Below are 18,961 nucleotides of genomic sequence, written 5' to 3' on the forward strand. Positions count from 1 at the left end.
TCAAAATACAATGTTTCAATTCCATGTTTTATTTCAGATGCCCAAGAATATGGTCAGGGTGAAATGAATACTGTAGAAAGCCGAAATATGAGGACCAGCTCCTTCAACCTCTTCAACTGGGACGTGATCCACAAAAAGTTCAACATCTGCATGCTGGGATGTTACACAGAACGAAACAAACAAACAAAAAACTTTCATCGACACCGGCATCTACTCTCACCCTGTCCGTTTCTTAAGTTAAAGACCCAAGCGTGTAGTAGTAAAAAGTACGTAAACTGATTGGATTTTTTCCCCCGAAGCTCAAAACCATCAAAAACAGGCAGAATGTATTGTTTGAGTAAGCACTTGTGTGGGATAAACAAATCAAAAGGCTAACGTTGTTTCTTTCGTATCAGGGTTTACTCAAAAAGGGCATATGTTGTCCTTGAGGAATTTCATGCAAGACAACAGTGCCACCTTCTGGAGACAGTCACTACATTCAAGTTGAGACTTGCAAACTGCACTTGGAGCAAACCCAAAACAACAAGGGACAAAGAGGCGCATCCTCTTGAGCCCCATTCATCCTGAACCTCGACTGAATCCACTGTATAAGATTTCCTAATGAATGCGATTCATCCTCTGGCCAAACGCATTTAAACGAACCACTAAAGAAATGTGCATTAAAAGAGGCACAAAAAGAACTAAGGCAGGAGAGTGCATGAAAAACTTAAGTTTGAGAATAAAAAGGCAGCATGCAAGATGCAACTGTAAGAAGCGGACCGCCAAGGACACATGAACTGGTAATAAGACAGACGGGTGTGGATGACTCCCGACACCGCGATGCAGCATGAAGCACCCATGTCATTAAACATCCACTGAAAATGACATTCAACATGTAAAATGAGGTTTCATCTTTGTTGGCCACGTAATTCTCGCCCTACAAACACACACGGGTCTGATTTGGACAGCAACTCAGAAGCTGGCGGTGGGTGGACTTAAGGATCCTAAAGAGTAAGGACTTTGTCCATCTATCTGTACTGCTTGTCCCCACGGGGGTCGTGGGCATGCTGGAGCCTATCCCAGCTGTCATCAGGCAGTAGCAAGGACTTCCTGCCAAAGCAAAAAGAATCTTGTACGTATCTCTGGCTGGAGCACGTCAGAATTGAAGACCCCTGAGGTCACAGCCCGTGATGACAAACAATCACATGGCTATTGCGAAAGACCAAATGAATGCGCAACACAGGCGCAAATTCAACGCGGAAGGAAGGGCACGCAGCAGTTTTCGTCGGGGCAGTGACTGGTACCAAAAAGTGTTGAGTGGGTAGATGAAAAGACCAAGACCACTCTTTGATGGACCCTAATACTATTGAATAATGTAGCAGCTTGGCATACTACACTGCTTACAAAATGTTCAGGATGGACTTCAAATACACGTTAACTTTTACAGGTGAACTTAATTTGACCTGTAAACTTTTGAATGTACATTCCCATCTGTGCATAGTAACGCAAAGAGCGGAAACAAGGAGTGTGCGTGGATATTGAAAAGCTTTCGGCAATGACAGTACCACTCAAAGGGAAGTGGCCGCTGACCTTAGCTCATCACTCAGCAGGTAGAGGCAGCAAAAGAGCAACTGGCGGAGTCACAGAAAGGCATGGAAACAGACGCCCTTGGAAAACCTCTTGTTAATTTTGCCACTCAGTTGTTATTTTAAGCCAGCAAGGTGTGCAGAAAGCACTTATGTGAATTCAAAAGTTTACAGCAGTTCAAAGTTCACTGGTAAAGGTTATAGCGGATTTTAGGTTAATCCTACACTGTCACCTGAAAACTCAACTTTTCGTGACTAAGTTGGCACCAACACTGTCTTTCAACACTTATTGCAAACTCTGTGCTTGGTGCCTATCAACTGCCCGTGCCGTTGCAAAACAAAGTTCTGGTCTCAGCGCTAAGACAAATGCCTGTTTCTAACTGCTGTTGAATATTTGGTGTGCGAGGGGGTGGCGACTTACTCGCCGTAACCATTGGCAAAAATCAACATCTTGACTTTTCCTTTTGTCTTCCAATTTAGTTTGTGGTTTGAGGCTGAGAATTTCAGGCCAACCGTGGACAGAATGTATAACTGTTGACTGACGTGTTTTTTTTTCTTTTTACTACATCTTTGGTGAAACTTTATCTTTTATCAACAACACAACGCGGCATGCTAATGTCGTCAGCGTGGTAATGCCCGGTGTAACGCGAAATAGTATACAAAATAAAATATTCTTTTAAATAGGTTTATACAAACATTGCATTAAAAATATAACCGTATCAAAACACGGTTATGAGTTCGTATTCCTGTCCCTTACACTCCAGTTGCGAGCGGCGAACACCCATCTGGTTTCCCAATTTGAACACGTCTGCACTTCCCCCACCTCCAGCACACACGCACTGGGGGTGTGGAGGATGTCTTTACTGCGACTTTAAGCCCAAACTGCTGGACAGAGGGTAGGAGTAGGCTTTGCCCAGCACTATGCGGTCTCTGAGCAGCTTGAAAAGGACATAGTAGTTGCAGAAAAGAATAAGGCCCAGAGAGAGAGTGTGGTTCCAGCGCTCGGAGAGGAACAGCGAGTATAACTGATACAGAACCACGCTGGTCTCGATCCAGATCAGCAGGTTTAGGATCCGCAATGGCTTGTGGAAGAGGAACTGTAAGACCAATAGAGAGGACAAGGGTCAGAAAACTGGCTCTGGCTGAAAGGTCCTCAGGCGTCAAAAGATGCAAACAGATATTCGAATTCTCTCAAACTAATCCTTAACGCAAATTAAGATGTATTCCAAACACTCGAAAGCAAGTGAAAAAATTATATTTCACATTTGTATTCAGATTTTTTTTCATAAACATACTGAGCCGTAGCAAGCTCCCACATCAAACATACAACATTGGGTGTGCATCAGGAAATGTTAATCACTCGTGCTCGGGTCACTCGCTCGTCGGTAAACAAATACTGTGCAGCTCGGCCTTTGGCCAGCGGATGTCATAGCTTGTAGCTATTTGCTTTTGGCAGTATGACAAACTCATTTAAAACTGCATAAAAAAAAAAAATCGGACCTACTGCACGTATATTTTCGGAGGCTAAGCAAACAAATACGGCGTAGTTGTTCTTAACTTCTAAAAAATGGGTTGCAATGTTTGCAACAGGAAGTGACAAGTACTTGATTTAAATGCATAGGCTCAAAATTGGCTTCAATGGTGATGACGCTAGCTATAGTCAAATGCGTAGGGCATTTGTCTGTTTCTGAAATCAACCTTTATTTTCAGAGTTTTACACGCAAGTTGGTTTTGTAGGGTTACAAAACGCGACAGCCAACGACTGAGCGTTTGCTAGTGGCTTCGCTTTGTTTTGTCTGCAAAGCGGTTATCGGCTTTGCGCTTGATCTCAGCTTCGCTACTAGTTTTGGTGTAACCCTTGATTGGTCAAGTGAATCATTCACAGGTTACTATGATTTATGAGTCTACATACTCACATAAAATCTTGCATGTGAAACATCAGAGGGCATCGCGACATTATACGGTCCAATTGCTTTATACAGACAGCGGCTGTGTCGTACCAACACCCCCTGAGGCCAAACTGTCTGGTCGGACCATCTGTTGGAGGCACAAAACATTTTTGCGTGAAACTGAGGAACTGCGGGGCAGAGCGGGGGGGGGTCACTTACAAATGCTGAGGTGCGTTGCTGTATGAGCCGTGCTCCAGCTTCTGCCATCGGCCCAGGTGGGCCGCAGAGCGATGAAGCAGGTCGCAGTAGTTTGGGGGCAGCAGCTGGCTCATCAGCATCACAAAGGCATTGATCCACACCATGATCAGATGCTCACATGACCAGCGCATGTCATAGTATTGGGTGCTCTGGGAAAAACAATTGATACTTGTTACTCATACCAGGTGAATTCAAGCAGAGCAGGAGAGCGAACCTACCCTCACAAAGCATAGCGGCAAGAAGGCAACGTAATAAGCACTGAACAGCGAGTTGAACAGCACTTCCTTAATCCGCCGATTAAAGTCGCTCTTGAGCTCCTCCACCTCTGATCGAATCAGCTCAGGCGTGTGAGTGTGCGTGTGCGGCGGGCAGGTGTGCGTGGGCATGTGCTGCGGTGCCGAAAACTGTTCTCTGAGGTTCTCTCGTAACAACAGGAGGAAATCCCGGGGTCGAAAGAAGGGAGCGTCCGATAGCTCCGCTTGCTGGTGGTCGGCTGAGTAGTCGCAGTCGACTGTTGACGTTTGGCTCTTCGGTCCTTCCTGGTGGAAACAGCAGAGTGGGACATATACGCCAAACCTAAAAACAGGAAAGGGGGTACTGAGTCATAGTTTATCCTTTGAATTTTGAACATTTTGAGAATCAAGTTGATGTTTATTGTGCACTATTAGTATGACTGGTGGAGCATTAGGCACTAACTAGTAGAACTTCCTAATGAGTAGCACGCATGAATCAGCTTGTGCAGTTTAATAACACACATGTACATGTCCTACTGCTGTGCCAAAGTTGAGCGTCCAAGTACATGGACCAGAGGAATCCAACAACTTTTTGGAAAGCCATTTGAGCATTTAATGGACTTGTCAGTTAAAATATAATACACGCCATCTCTCAATATGATCTCATCAAAAGATGTACATTAATACAAAACACTCACGGGTATCCCAAGAAGAGGAGGTTGAGAACAGAGTGGTTCCTGCAAAGGTTGACCAGTGTCCAGCAGAGCACCCAACAACACATGGTGAGCAGAAACAGTCTTGCTGCAATCAAAATCAAATAGCAGACCACCGAGCTCCTGCTGTTCTGAGACAGCTGGACGAAGCAGAAAAAGACATTTTATTGTGAGATAAAACAGACCCTGTGGCTCCGTGTGTCAGATTATAGAAGTACCTTGACTTACAAGTGCCCTAAACGTCGATTTTTCCTGCCAGTTCCTCTTTTTTTCCCCCTGTGTTGCAAGCAGCTTTAATTTACGAGTCAGCCTCAGACACTCAATCCATCAGCAATTCACGCGATTACGTTGCAGCAAAAGTAGCTGTCTCGCTTGTGATTTGTGCAAGTCTTTTTTTAACCATATGTCCAAAGAAGCAGCACTCATGAGCGAGGTGTGCGTGTCGTTGATTTGGCAAAGCAGCACGAGCGAAGTACTTCTATGATCTATCTACATGTGCCAAATGCTGTATAGTAGAATGTATAATCATATCATGTATATTTTAAACTTGTACAATTACTTAATTATTTATTGTGGTTATTCAGTCCAATCTTATGGACAGCGAAGGTTGTTGTTAAAGTGTTTTATAAATAACATTGAGTTGTGTTAGGTATTATACTGAAGTGAAGGAACCGATAAAGGTACCGCCAGCCAAGGGCATTAAAAAGATTTTTGAGCAGTGGATCTTTGTCCATGAAAAGATGGAGGAGCTGACAAAAGTGAGGGAAGTGTGAAGGAAATGGCACAAAAAAATAAAATAAAATCCAAACAGTAACGATTAGATTGAGTGAAAGTCCAGTTCATTTCTTTATATTCTATTGTATTTTACTACTGTATTTTTTTTCTACAGTACAATACTGTGCAATGACATTTTTATTTATTAAAACAACATGTTAAACAAAAATGTGTTGTTTGTTGGGGGGGTTACTAAAATGGATTAATGGTCTTTTCATTCATTTCAATGGACGTAGTTGATTTGAGATACGAGCACGATTACAGAACAAATGACACTTGTAAGTCAAGGCACCACTGTATTTGAAGTAGTATTTAAATTGCGTTCACCTCTGAAACTATTGTCCAAACAAGCCTCCTGGCCAGCATGACTGTAATGAAGATAGCCAGATGGTAGTCCATTAGATGGAAGCTCTGCAGGTGAACAAGCCACAGACAAAGGAGAGACAAGAAACAGTTCTCATTACAGAATGTCATATTAGAATCAAGCAAACAGAGACAAAGTGACATTTTAGGATAAACTTAAAATGCTCGCTTATACAAGCAACAACCCATCAGGCAGAAAAGTTTACTTTTAACGCTCTTATACAGTATTGCTGCTTCCAAAACTGCGTGTTCTTACGAGTGAGGTAGAGGTGGGTGGCTGGCTGTATGGGTACCACCAAACTGTCCTGTAGATGTTGACGTACTGGACAAACAAGGCCACCAGTAGATAGAGAAAGAGCAGGAACTCAAACAACAGGCTACTGTCTGACGGCAGCAGTGGAATCTTTGAGTGGCGGACGGGCTCTGGTGTGATGACGGTCGAGATAGGTGGCGCGGACAGACCCAAGGAGCTACTGTTCCTAAAAGAACGCCCACCACCCCAAACACACACATACAATACTTGAGATGAAGAGTGCACAACCCCCAAAAAATAGTAGTCATTACTGTGGATTATATATTTTTTTACAAAAAATTATACAGAACAGACTCTAGGAAACATCAGCACAACAGTTCACACGTGAATACCTTATCACATCCTCCAGTTTGATCCGTGTGTGTGTGTGTACGTGCGTGCATGTGTGTGTGCCTAGTTCCTAATTAACATAGGTAAACAGTGTAAGTAAATTCTGTGCACACAGATGTCATAAACAAACATGGGAAAATTGAGAGGCGTAAAGTATAAATGAGCAGGATGTTCATTTTCATCAGTAAAGCAAGCTGCCTTACAGATGACATATGTATCTTGTTCTTGTTCAGTTAACGCTACCAGAGATTGACACATGGAATGGATTACATTTGGCGAGCGAGGTACCAGGCGTCTCTGCACGTAGCGTCTTGGAAAAAAGCGTTTAGTGTTGTCTACCAAGTTCGCTCTCAAAGATGAACAAACTTTAACACTTTTTTGTTCAATGTACATTAATGGCAATGCCACAAAACTAAATACAAAATAATTAAAAATATATATATTTTGTGGGGTTTTTTTTGCTCTGTTTTTTTTTCCTGGTCTTGCAAGACCTGTTGGCCACCTCTGAACCAAAATCAAGTTCACATGGAATTATGGACACAAAAATGCCAAAAGGTTGTATATGATACAGTCAGTTTTGGACCCTACAATCAGGACAGATCCACTTTAATCACTTCAGATGTCAGGATGATCATTTAGGACAAGACAGATAGGCGTTTGATGCTCTTGGTTGGAGAGGGGCAAAATTCTGGATAAAAACTACCCAATTACCTTTGTGTGTGTGTGTACCTGACATAAGCCGACGCTTGGACTTCATCAAATAGTCAACAGTCTTTGTTGAGTTTGTTGATTGCGGCCAACTAAGAATATTAAGTTAATATTTTGCAATACTTACCCTCCTCTGCTCTGAACTCCATTCACAGCCTCCCTCTAGCCTGCCTCCCGCTCATCTCTTGAACTCTTGCTTTGGATCCTGTTCCCTGCCTCCCTGGACCCTACATCTGGTTTCCTCCGACTCTCTCCAAACAGAATCCTTCCCGTCTAGCCACGACAATATCCACACGTACAATGAATATCTTTGCATCGCATACTGCTGATCATCTCTCCTACCTGCAGCCGGGTCATTCTCACTCTTGTCTAACAATTTTAGGCTCAACAGGTCGAGATTTCACACAATTTCTAAGAGCAGAACCTTTTGTGGCTTTTTTTTGTATGGTAGTGTGCTGTGAGTTTTTCATTGGGAATACTGTACTAAGTAATAGGTATGTTTAAATATGTCTATGTGTTTAAAAGCATGCAAGAAGGGTAAACCTATTTTGATATTCCGTCTATTGTGGTTTTTCACCCATTGCAGGTGGGTCTGGAACCCCCTACGGTAAACAGCTGTTCACTGTGGTCGGCTTTATAACATTGGCACAATCAAGCGATTCTGGCTACTGGTTGCGCAATAACCACTCGTTCAATGTAGTTGCCACTGTGCCAATCTACCCAGCCTGTGGAAAATATTTAGCCTCACCAAACTTGAACGACCTGCAGGGCAACTAACCACATTAAATAAGATGACCAATAGCTCACCAAACTCTAAAAAAAGGTGTGTCCATCGCGCTGCTCCGTGAGTGGACGAAAGAGGCATTTGTGGTTAGGTATTGATCGATCGATCGATCTAAAGAAGCCTCATTTTGTGTTTACGCATGTTTAGAAGTTTAACTCTTCGCTAGGAATGTTTGTGAGGACGCTTTACGCACACCTCTGTCTAATAAATGAGTCTCCTGAATGTCTTTGATAAATGCTTAAATGGCTTTCTGCACTTAGGACAAGCTCAGACAGTAGCGACGCAAGGCCTACCTGTTTCTGAGGCCCGTACCATTGCCCAGGTTGCCTCCAACAAGAGTTTGCAGGGAGGGCAGGGCAGAGCGGCTCAACTGCTGTCTGCTGGGACCCCTGCGACCTCCTGGCATGGTCGCCGGTTACCGTGGCAACCTCGGACGCTGGGACTCCCCTTTGCTCCTTACTGAGCGACCATATATGCTGGGGCCACTGTGAAGGAGAGCAAAAGTCTTATCAAAGGAAATATCAACTCCAAGTTGTTTATGTTTCACTTTACGTGGGAAAAGTACACAAATGTTTTCTATGAATTGTAATGTTGATAACGTTTCATGTTCAAATATAATGAGCACTTTCAGTAAGACTTGTAGTTTGGATACGTTCCTGAGCTAATATTGACAAGTGTGATGTGACCTGAAGCCTCCAGAACACAAATGCTGATAATGTATCATATGCTGTGAAACAAACATACTGTGGACATTTTCCCCTCAACTAATACATCAGAAAATATAACTTTTTCCCCCTTTTTCTTTCATCAAAAGTCCAAATTGTCAGAGCTCGGATTGGTGCGTAGAGGCCTATACAGAGACTGCACACCTCAACACAATATTATTTATTTTTAGCAGAGGCTGATGTCATGTCTATGACTTGTGATTAGGCCTGTCACAAAAACTTTTTTTTTTTCTGTATATTGACAGGCAGAAACATCAAATGTTCTTCCACTGGATGGATGAAAGTAAGCCATTGGCCTCTTTTTGGATGAGTTGTTCACTATCTGCAGCTTCTTGTGAAGTTTGTCATGCTGGAAACTATCATTTTTGTTACCAAAAACTACGACAAAAAACGTCCAAGCGACAGAATCCATCATGAAAACTTGTGTGTTCATTTAAGGAAAAGGGTCTCGTCCAACTCGTCTGTGGACTTCAAGTTTATGCATAACTGTGATGACATATATACTAGAAGATGACACGTGAGTGTCCCACTTCCACAGAACAAAAAAAAATAAAAAAATTAAAAACTACCATCCCAGACCATAGTTAAAAGAAAGAAAAATCCAAAACATCTTTATCCCGTTGCCATAAAAATGACTCTCAGTCCTGCCACTCCCATACAACTAAGGGTGCATTGTACTCATTTAGTGAACAGTCACTTCAGTTTTTTGAGATTGTTTTTTTTAGTTGCGGCTAAAGATTTGGGGATGGATCTTGGCTTGTCACATCATTTATGATGGAGCGAATAAAACAACTTGGACAAGTCTAGGCACCTGACACTTGAACATAGTATGTAGTGCATGGGAGTATGTGTCATGGTAGAAAGTGCGTGTGATGATGCAGTTCATTGTACGAATGTGGAATGGCCTGAAAAAAAATGGGACACCTACATTCAACTCGAGCCATGCGGTGGGTGAGTCAACATCACTCACAGCGCGTCTCTTAATGGTAGAGCTGTAAATCAATTTTGGTTTCTTTTTCCAACCAAAGACTTTCAGTTTTGAGCTACTTGTTTTATATGACATGTCACAACAGCAAAAAAATAATAGTCTCAAAGCCATGGTTCTGCTTGACATGTAAAACTATCAACTTTGGGTGCTCCCATCAATCAGCAACTGATTGTGATCAAACGATGTATGTGAACAGCTCATGTCGATCAATGCCTTTTATTGCCGATGACGATAAACGATTACCCGCAGCACGTACTTTTGCAGCTTGTCGCCAACTCAGAACAAGCCTGTGTGCAGTGTGTCATCCCCTCCCCCTTTCTTTCAGAATTGTGTGTTACACACCAAACGAGTAACTGAACTATGTTTGTGGATTTTCTGTACTGTCATTTTGAAATGATGTCCTGTTTTAATATAATAAAAGGACAAAAGTCTGGATATGTTTTTTTTAAGCCTGATTCCTCAATCATTCTGAAATAATAATTGACAAATTAATCTCTTGTTAAAGTAATTGTTAATAATCAGCTCTAAAATTGAAAAGCGTGCAGCTACTCTGTGTGATTGTATCAGAATCAGTTGTGACTCTGCTGATCTATTTCACGATTTATTGGTATCAAGACCATATTTTGTAGGTGTTAAAAGAATATGCTAAGTGGTTGGCAATATGAGGAACAATGTTGCGAAAACGGCTGACAGCAAACACATTCGTTAAGAACAGTTTTATACAAGAAGAGAAGCTTTAAGAAGTTTTCTGTGCGTTCCCACCACTATATTTAGGTAGTGTTAATTTTGAAATATGACTAATACTACAGTGGAACCCGGGTGTTCCTTAAGAGTAAAACTTCTGGCTCATCTTTCGTCAAAACCTGGTCAACTACATTGCAGTGATCTAGTAGCACTTGGATAGCTACATATATTTTGATCATTGGTGTAAAACGTTTGAGAACCACTGATTTGAAGTATTTCAGTATCAGTTAACTAAACAGACACAAACAAACCGTAAAGGAGAAATACTTCGGTTGAAAAGTCACTGGAGAAAAACGGGAACTAGTATTGCATGGGAGCAATTTTTTGCCTTTCTTGAGACTTTAACCTTGTACCCAATGCATTCATCTAAAAGGAGAACCAAACATGGACCAGTTTTAATGTTGATAACACCGCTCTGTGACGCGGAGTAACTAAACCTGGCGTTTCTCAATCATGACACTAGGCAGCATGCTCTTTCTTTTTTTTTTTTTTTTTTTTACGCCAGTTGAGTTAGGAAGTTTAGCAAACAGCTTGAAAAGCAGGGGGAAATATGTGGGCGCTGCAACACACGGGTTGAAAGCGTTGTGTAAAGTCATATTTTACTCACAAGACAACATACATGAGCGTGAAGTGAACGAGGATGCATCAGTCACTTGTGTGGCTTCCAGCCGGACGAGTCCAGACGAACCGAGCATTCCTCCGCCTGCTTTTTACTCCTATAAGACCGAACGCAGCAGTGTAGAGATGAGCTACGGTGGTTCCAAATACGCTGGTTCGGTCCCCGGTCACTCTGTGTTGGAAAGAAAAATGCGTCTTTCTCAAAAAGTTAAGCCAAATGCTCCGAGGAGCAACTGTGTGAATGCATTTCACAGAGACCGACGTGGCAAGCCCACACCGCTTCTGTACGACGTCATCAGTACGCGACGTGAATCATACATAGTAGTGATGTGCATTCCCGTTCTTTTAAGTGAACTGAATCTTTAGAATCAGTTTACTCAAAAGATTCGTTCAAATTCATCGTTCAACGAATCATCCCCCAACACACACACTGATCCGTTTATTTATTTATTTTTTAACTTCAATAACACACAGAATAAGCAATGCACCAGACAAAAAACAATCAAGTAAACACACGGTAATGTCGACAACGGCAAGGCACACATTTTTCTCTATATTACAACATCCCGTGGGAACAACATGTACATCAAACAATACAACTACCCCCCCCCCCATTTTTTAATTTTTTATTATATATAGTAATAATAATAATAATAATAATAATAATAATAATAACAATAATAACAATAATAATAATAATTGGCTCGGGTAATCCACACATTTCTTTCTACAATACAACACCTACACACTGATCCCATTAACTCGTTCGCGAACAGGAAAGTCAGGATTCGTTCCTTCACTGATTCGTTCTCGCGATGAACTGGAAATGCAAATCACTCACTCACTGACTCGTTCACTCACAGATCTGTTCAGTTGGTGAACGGGAAATGCAATTCACGACTCGGTCGTGAACAGAAAGTTACGACATTTTCTTCTTCGTTTTGTTTTACGGCAAGGTGGCACCAGCTTCAATGCGCATTACCGACATCTACTGGTTGAAGTTATGAACTGAAAAAAGAACGAATCACTTTAGGAAGTGATTCGTTCACTCTCGTTCACTGAAAACCAAATCGTGCCTTTAAACGAATCGTTCACTCACGAGCCAACACTAATACACAGCACGAAATTAAAGTGTTTGGATTAACTTTAACAATATGCCCCTCCAAAGAGTTACTGAGGTCACGCTTCGGTTGTGAAGATAGCTCTTTATGTAACATTGAAAACACGGAGCATGATTTTCGCTTGTCCAATAATTCTGGAAGGGTGCACACTTTTGGATCACTCCTATGATCGCATCGTTTCCTGCCTCGAACATTTCATATCACTCATCATTGCAAGAATGAGGACATTTCTGCAAATTAGTCATTTTGTATACGACAGTAGTCTTCATCCAAAACAAAAAGTATTAAAAATCCAACTTCATTTTTCAAAATATGAAAATTTTGAATTTATTTACATCATTGTAATTAACTAAATGACCAAAGATACATTTAAACTCGAAGGAATGTCCCCGAAGGGACAATCGGTATATAAAAATGGATGGATGGAATACCCTAATGGAACGCTAGAGATACAAACCTGTTGGGCGTCTGTGTTTCAGTACAAGGCAAAATTGGCATGCCTTAATAAAAGCTTTTGATAAATATTAGCCTGACACTATACACTATAAGTCTTATTTCCAATAGTGAACTGAACTTTTCAATTAGTTGCGTCACTGCGCAAAATATTAGTGTTGATGTTATAAATGACTTCAACATCCATTTGGAGAACTCGGCATTCTGAGAAAAAAAAAAATCTCATCTTCTCTGCATTAATATTTACAACAGCCAATCGATTTACTATTCTCTCCTTCAGGTTCCGGCGGATTCATGTTTATTTTTGGGGAGGAATAAAAAGAACCTTTTGAGGTCTATCACATGGATGTAGATTTTTACATTTGATCTAAATTGAGAAATAAATTGAGTTTATTTGGGAATTTTGATTTATGAGTTATGCACTCAAACAGAAATATTGAAGAATCACTTTAATTACATTTATTTTTGTCTTATCCAAGGTTAATGTACAAACAAAAAAAGAAAATTTATACTTCAATACTTTGACAAGTAAAATCCTGATGATTATTACAATGGTGGAAGATTTCCCACAGAATGATGTTCCACAGCATTGTATGCCAATGACTCACCCTAATGGATTTTACATGCAATTATACAAAAAAGCTTAATTGTATTTCAACACTTTTCACAGGGATAATTTTGTACAAAATTAAGGCAAAAAAAAAAAATTCAAACACATTTTAAATTATTTCATGATAATGTAACAGTCTCAGTATTTTGGTAGTAAACCAGTGCTACTGGGCCATTAAGAGATCATCATTGTTGTTTTTGCATTACTTGAGCCCAAATTAGTAGCTTCCTGGAAAGAATAAAGAATAAATTCTAAAAAGAATAACTTGAATACCCATGGAGAGAATATCCTTGATATCCAGCTTAAAGTCCATGCACCCATTGTTACTAAAGGAGTACGAGTGAGCAAAATGTAAGACTAGGAGTGGGGGATAAAAAACAAAACAAAAACATGAGTAGGACACAATTGTTCTATTAGTGGGCTAGATTTTCAAAATAGTGAGGAAAAAGAACATACCTTAAGCTGCATATCAAAGCTATTGACTAACTATTCAAGCATCTTTCCATTGAAGCAGGACATCAACATTCAGCAACATTCTAATTTCATTGATGATTCTATATTCATATATTTAACATCAATTTTCAAGCATTTCTACATTCCCTGGCAGGCCCCTTATTTCTATGCTAACGGGTGTGATGCTTTTACATGAGGTCAAATATTTTACTTTTGTTTTTATATATTTTCTGAACACGTATTGGGCAACACAAATTTCTCAAATCCCAATGGCTAATAAGGTCTTTCAGATTGACCGGGAGTTTGACAACAAGGCTGCTAACAACTCCCAGTCCAAGTGAGGTGCGCGTGCGCTCAGAAACAGAGTTCAAAGGGCGTTTCACAGCTCCGTTCAGATGACGACACTGGTGCCACTGCGAGAGCTCTTAGCCTGAGAGAGACACATTTAACATTCATTTTTCTCTGTGTGAGAAGTCTGATTGAGATTGTTTTTTTTTTTTAATTAATTGCGACTAAATTAAAGCAATGTTTTTCTTACAGAGTAGTTCCTTCTTGTTCCTGGTTTGTTTCCAGGCTCATACTCAGTGTAGCTGGGAGGTTTCTCACCCCAGCCTCCGCCGCCGCCTCTCCTCCCTCCTCCTCCTCCTCCTCCTCCTCCTCTCCGATAATTGTCCTCATCAGAGCTCCAGGACCCTCTTGCCCGGCCTGCTCCCGATGGGGGATAGTTTCCTCTGGACCTGCTGTCAAAGAGATCATCCCTGGAACGGGATCGAGGGCGGTTCATGCCTCCTCGGGCCCCACCACGCGGCCGCCCATCCAGTGACTCTTCGCTGTAGCTCCTCGGGATGCCTCTGGACCTAGTAGGTGAGGGATAGCGTCGACCCGGCGTCCCGTGGTCCCCGCGGGATCCAAAACCGCCGTGGCTGCTCTCGCTGGAGCTTGGAGGCCGAGTCTTGGGTGCAGGAGGTGGCACTCGCCCCGGCTCACGTATCGGCGGGAGGGTGATGACGCGGCGCTCTGAGGACACGTCACCAAGGCCAGATATCATGCTGGGAGGCCCGGGGGAAAAGGGGACACTGATAGGCATGTGCTGGTGCTGGGGGCCAGGTGGGATCTGCGTCATGTGGGGAGGTAGAGGCGGCTGAGCCTGATGACGGGAAGATAATTAAAAAAAACAAACAAACAAGGAAGAAGGTCAATACCAACAAAGAGGAGATTCTACACACAGGTTCATTCATATCGGTCATGAGTTTCCAGTTACCATGTCATAAACATCCACAACTCAGAAAAAGTTAAGGATACTGGGTTGTTGGATAAATTCATCACCAAAGAAATATTTAGGTTCACATGAGGCTTTGATTTTTGCCCGTTTGTGGCGACAATAAGAACATTAACAGCACAGTACGTACCTGAAGCAGCGGACTGGCCATATCCAACCCCCTCACCTGACTCTCCATGTAGTCAAGCATGTGATTGGTTTTGGCAGGCGTGTGGTTGCCGTGGACACTCGGGGCCGGTATGCTGTAAGCCGACGACTGGGGTGGTGGCAGTGGCATGGGATTTAAAGGTACGTTCTTCCCTGACATGGAGCCTATTAGGACAAATCCCCATCTCAATATAGCAAATTGCAACATCTAAATATCTTACGGTGCTTGTTGTACCTGCATATAGCAGTGGGTTCATTTGAGAGGAGGAAACCTGGCTCATTGGTCCATATATAGGCTGTCCTCCCACCCACGGAGCCATGGCCCTCTGAGCCTCCTTCATCATACGATGCTGCATTACCGCTGGAAGACAAACACAGCAATTGATTTCTACATCTACAAACACAGGAATGACTTCTGTAGACAGTTTTTTTTGTATGTACATAAAACAATCAGGAATCTAGTCAAAGAATAGTATTACCTTAAAACAACTGACATTATATTAATGATGGGTCAACAAATCAGTCTGGCAGGGATTTAATGTGTTTGAAGCATGACGGCGCTTCTAAAACGGTTATCAGTTTTTACATGATCTGCAGAATTACACTTAATCGGTAATCATAGATCGGGCTTGTGAATAAATGGCTTCCTGCTAGCCAATTTCAATTCAAATCTGTTTCCAAGCCCAACTACCTTTTTCCGGGCAGCAACACTGCTGCGGGCAGCAGGGACAGCGCACGTAGCAACAACATCTCTGAGGACAACACTGGCAGCAACAGACGCCCAGTAGGATGATGAGCAGCACGGCTCCGATGACGATGAAGAGCACAGTTAACCAATCTGGAGGAGGAAGAGTCACGTCTCACAAATCTACACAACAGTACTTATGACCAAAATACACCTCATAATATGTCGCAAAATGTTCTTACGGTAAACAATAAGTTTAACTTCTTTGTCAGAGTCTCCGGTGGTGTCTCCAGCGGCATCAACCGAACAAAAGTACACACCGTTGTCCCACCACATCACCTCATTGATCACCAGATCAGCCTCTGCACAAACACACCATCGTTCCAAGTTGAAAGGCATTGAGTGGGACATTTTGGCAATACTCAGGTACCAGTAATTGATCCAGTTACTGTATGGTATAAAATCTTGAGAGAATTATTCTATTCAGCATACATTCTCAAAACATGCTGTGGTTTGAACTCACTGTCTTGGATTGAGATCTTGCGATCACGGTATTCTGCGCCGCGTATGGGCTCATTATTTCCTCTCTTCTGGATCACGGTACGAATTGTGCGCTGGCGATCCGGACAGTCGTTAGCAGGATCCTGGCCCAACTGAAGTGCCGACTGGTAAGCTAATGAGAGATTCATGTGTGACAATAATTAAACTTGTCAATGTTGAATTTACACACAAGATGAATCAGGACAAAATTAATTAAATTAATTACACACAATGTTAGTGTAAAACATTCCTAGTGACAGTTTTTTTAAAAAAAAAAAAAAAAGGCATCTCTTACATGTGGAGTAGTACTCCAGTACGGGGTCCTTACAGAAGGACTTAAACCTCCAGGTGACCAGTACATCCTGGAGGCTTGCAGATGTACTGAAGTCACAGCGCAGGATCACATTGGCAAAAAGGGCAGTGCTGCGCTCTTGCTCGGAGACGATCACCTGAATACACAGTGCCACTGCAGAGGCACACACAATTACATATAGTAGGTCACCATGCATAATGCTTCAGATGAATAGAAAGTGTGGCTAATCCGTCTGCCACAGATAAAGCACAAAAGCAGAACCATCATGCAAAGAAGAGAGCCCTCCTTGCCCACATGGTTGTGAGCTACAATTTGAGTAACGACTCGAGGAGCTTGATACCATTTTTTTTTTCAGACGCTTGAGTGGTCAACAATACAAATAACACTAGTACATTCATGACAGTTTCCCTAAAAGTTAATGATAGCTCATTTTAAAGAAAGACCTATAGATCATCCATGATCACAATTTTGCATGGAATTGATGTCCATTTTCTGTTCTTCTAATTTTCTAGTTCCTGAACGTAAAACGACCACAAAAAGTGCAGATACCTTCAAATAAGGCAACTATCGGTAACAATACCAATACGATACTCGCCCATTCCTAGTTACGATCTATATAAGAAGCTAAGTGTGCCTTATTGCTGTTTATTGCCACTCCCATTTGAAGTTCACTATAAAACCAAACATAAAACTAAGAGAACTACATATTGTGTATTTCACCAAACTACATTATGTTGCCTTACAAATGCCACAGACAGTTAAATATCACTGCAGCTGAATGAGAGCTTTGCTATTATAGTATCATGTCTTTTACTGGCCCTTGCGGGGGTGGGTCATGGTTATGAATTAAAGTTGTAATGAAATCTGGTTAATTTTGTCCTGATTAATCTAAAATATAATTATCTCGCTCTGTATTGTTACACAGCAATCAATTTGGAACATCCCTGGTTTACTCCAAGTAATTCTCATTAAGTTTTTTAAATTATGGAGAGTTTCCTAAAAATCCTTGGCCTTTTATAACCAATTTAGAGCAAAATAAAAGGAGTAAGGTAAGAATTCAACCATGAATGTTTTGCTACCACAGCTCATCTCACCTCACAGTGGCCCAACCAGAAAAACAGGTGACACAGACAAAGGCACAGGAAGTGAAACCAGCCAACAAACATCAATGTGGGTGGGATGAAACCAGTCGTCTCCAAATGTGTTATTTCAAATTTATCGTGGGATGCTCTCTATTTTAACATAATAATTACCACAAACACACTTAAGAAATGCAACAATTACATTTACTCTAAATTAGGTCCGTTAAATTTACATAAGGACCCACATGATTGGATAAAACCCAATATCACATCACGTGCAATGAGGGGGAAAAAATGTGAACTTTCCCCGAACCGGGAAAGGAAGTTCACTCCTTGACCATATTTAGTTGAAATGAAACAGGAATAAAACAAATAATGCATTATTCGAATTCAACATAGTGAAAACAGAAAGTGTTCTGTACCTTTCAGTAGCGACGAGAGGATGGCGGCGGCTAATAGTTGCCGCATGATGTAAAAACGCCGCTGTTTAAAACCCCCCCAGAAAGAGTAGAATAAAGGAACAAAATGCGAAAAACAGTACTAATAAGGTTCCTTTGAAAGCGTATTTAGCAGCAACTACTGGTTGGGACCTCTTGTAAGTTCGAGTATTGGAATGAAGTGAAGACACATCTTAGACAGCAGACCACGCCCCGAAACAGGTGAACGCTTCCTGTGTGACGTCATGGATTGCTACGTAAAGAAACTTCGTATTTTTATGGGAATAAAGTTGTATTATAAAAATATTTTTACTAATGTTAAAAGAATCTCTTCTGATTCAAAATCTTCTCTCAACAGTGTACAGAAAAGTTTTTTGTTTGTTTTTTTGTTTTCTAAATTCTCATTGTATAGTGTTAACAGGCCCAATTCCTTTTAGACTTATGTACATTCATTGAATGCCTTTTTTTCTAACTTTCTCTGAAGAAGTTAAGCGAATACCTCTATTTTATTCCAGCAATTTCTAAAACACACACATATCTGTACTTCTAGAATCCATTTTCACTTTTATTATTCAATATGTTTGAGTAGCTATTTACCTGTACTTACGTTCTTTTCAGTTCTTTTTTGTTAGGCCCCCTCCCCACGCTCCCAAGTTTTATGGAGAGCATTAGATCAGCTCCTTTAACCGGAGTCTTTTTTTCAACAGTCTTTTTTCCATTACTGAGCCACCCCTTTCTCAACATAGCCACTAGGTGTCAGTGTAAACCAGAACAAGAACAACGAATGCTCTGCCATTTCTAGTATCGTCCAAATCTATACACTCCAGATTGTTTTG

General features: G+C 41.4%; 2 protein-coding genes across 3 annotated transcripts; both read right to left on the reverse strand.

Moving 5' to 3' along the window:
- Positions 1-6: 6 nt before the first annotated feature.
- tmem39a (transmembrane protein 39A) lies at positions 7-11,294 on the reverse strand. Of its 2 annotated transcripts, none has more exons than XM_088370623.1 (9): positions 11,007-11,294; positions 8,224-8,415; positions 6,052-6,274; positions 5,760-5,843; positions 4,644-4,798; positions 3,931-4,288; positions 3,674-3,861; positions 3,482-3,602; positions 7-2,662 (listed from the first exon to the last, which is right to left on the reverse strand). In XM_088370623.1, the coding sequence occupies exons 2-9, from the start codon at positions 8,334-8,336 to the stop codon at positions 2,426-2,428; spliced, it is 1,479 nt and encodes a 492-aa protein (XP_088226749.1). In that variant the 5' UTR covers positions 8,337-8,415; positions 11,007-11,294; the 3' UTR covers positions 7-2,425. The 2 variants fall into 2 exon arrangements, with proteins under 2 accessions (XP_088226749.1, XP_088226750.1); XM_088370624.1 differs by having other exon boundaries at positions 10,995-11,294.
- A 1,719-nt stretch (positions 11,295-13,013) lies between these two features.
- On the reverse strand, positions 13,014-18,350 carry ildr1a (immunoglobulin-like domain containing receptor 1a). The gene is made up of 9 exons (XM_088371081.1): positions 18,111-18,350; positions 16,589-16,759; positions 16,277-16,426; positions 15,996-16,115; positions 15,760-15,906; positions 15,304-15,429; positions 15,052-15,233; positions 14,181-14,789; positions 13,014-14,072 (listed from the first exon to the last, which is right to left on the reverse strand). The coding sequence occupies exons 1-9, from the start codon at positions 18,154-18,156 to the stop codon at positions 14,034-14,036; spliced, it is 1,590 nt and encodes a 529-aa protein (XP_088227207.1). The 5' UTR covers positions 18,157-18,350; the 3' UTR covers positions 13,014-14,033.
- Between the last annotated feature and the right edge of the window lie 611 nt (positions 18,351-18,961).

Source organism: Syngnathus floridae, chromosome 3 (genome assembly GCF_059516105.1).
Source record: "Syngnathus floridae isolate MCC-2025c chromosome 3, RoL_Sflo_1.0, whole genome shotgun sequence".
Classification (NCBI taxonomy): Eukaryota; Metazoa; Chordata; class Actinopteri; order Syngnathiformes; family Syngnathidae; genus Syngnathus; species Syngnathus floridae.

What these genes read in the sequence shown, in the direction of transcription:
- tmem39a (XM_088370623.1), bottom strand. Translation starts at nt 8,336, where the DNA reads ATGCCAGGAGGTCGCAGGGGTCCCAGCAGACAGCAGTTGAGCCGCTCT. An exon ending in GGTACGGGCCTCAGAAACAG is followed by an intron (nt 6,275 to 8,223) that starts GTAGGCCTTGCG and finishes GCGTTCTTTTAG; the next exon opens with GAACAGTAGCTCCTTGGGTC. An exon ending in CTCCTCTTCTTGGGATACCC is followed by an intron (nt 4,289 to 4,643) that starts GTGAGTGTTTTG and finishes TCCTGTTTTTAG; the next exon opens with GTTTGGCGTATATGTCCCAC.
- ildr1a (XM_088371081.1), bottom strand. Translation starts at nt 18,156, where the DNA reads ATGCGGCAACTATTAGCCGCCGCCATCCTCTCGTCGCTACTGAAAG. An exon ending in GTGTTGCTGCCCGGAAAAAG is followed by an intron (nt 15,430 to 15,759) that starts GTAGTTGGGCTT and finishes TTTGTCTTCCAG; the next exon opens with CGGTAATGCAGCATCGTATG. An exon ending in GAACAAGAAGGAACTACTCT is followed by an intron (nt 14,073 to 14,180) that starts GTAAGAAAAACA and finishes TGTCTCTCTCAG; the next exon opens with GCTAAGAGCTCTCGCAGTGG.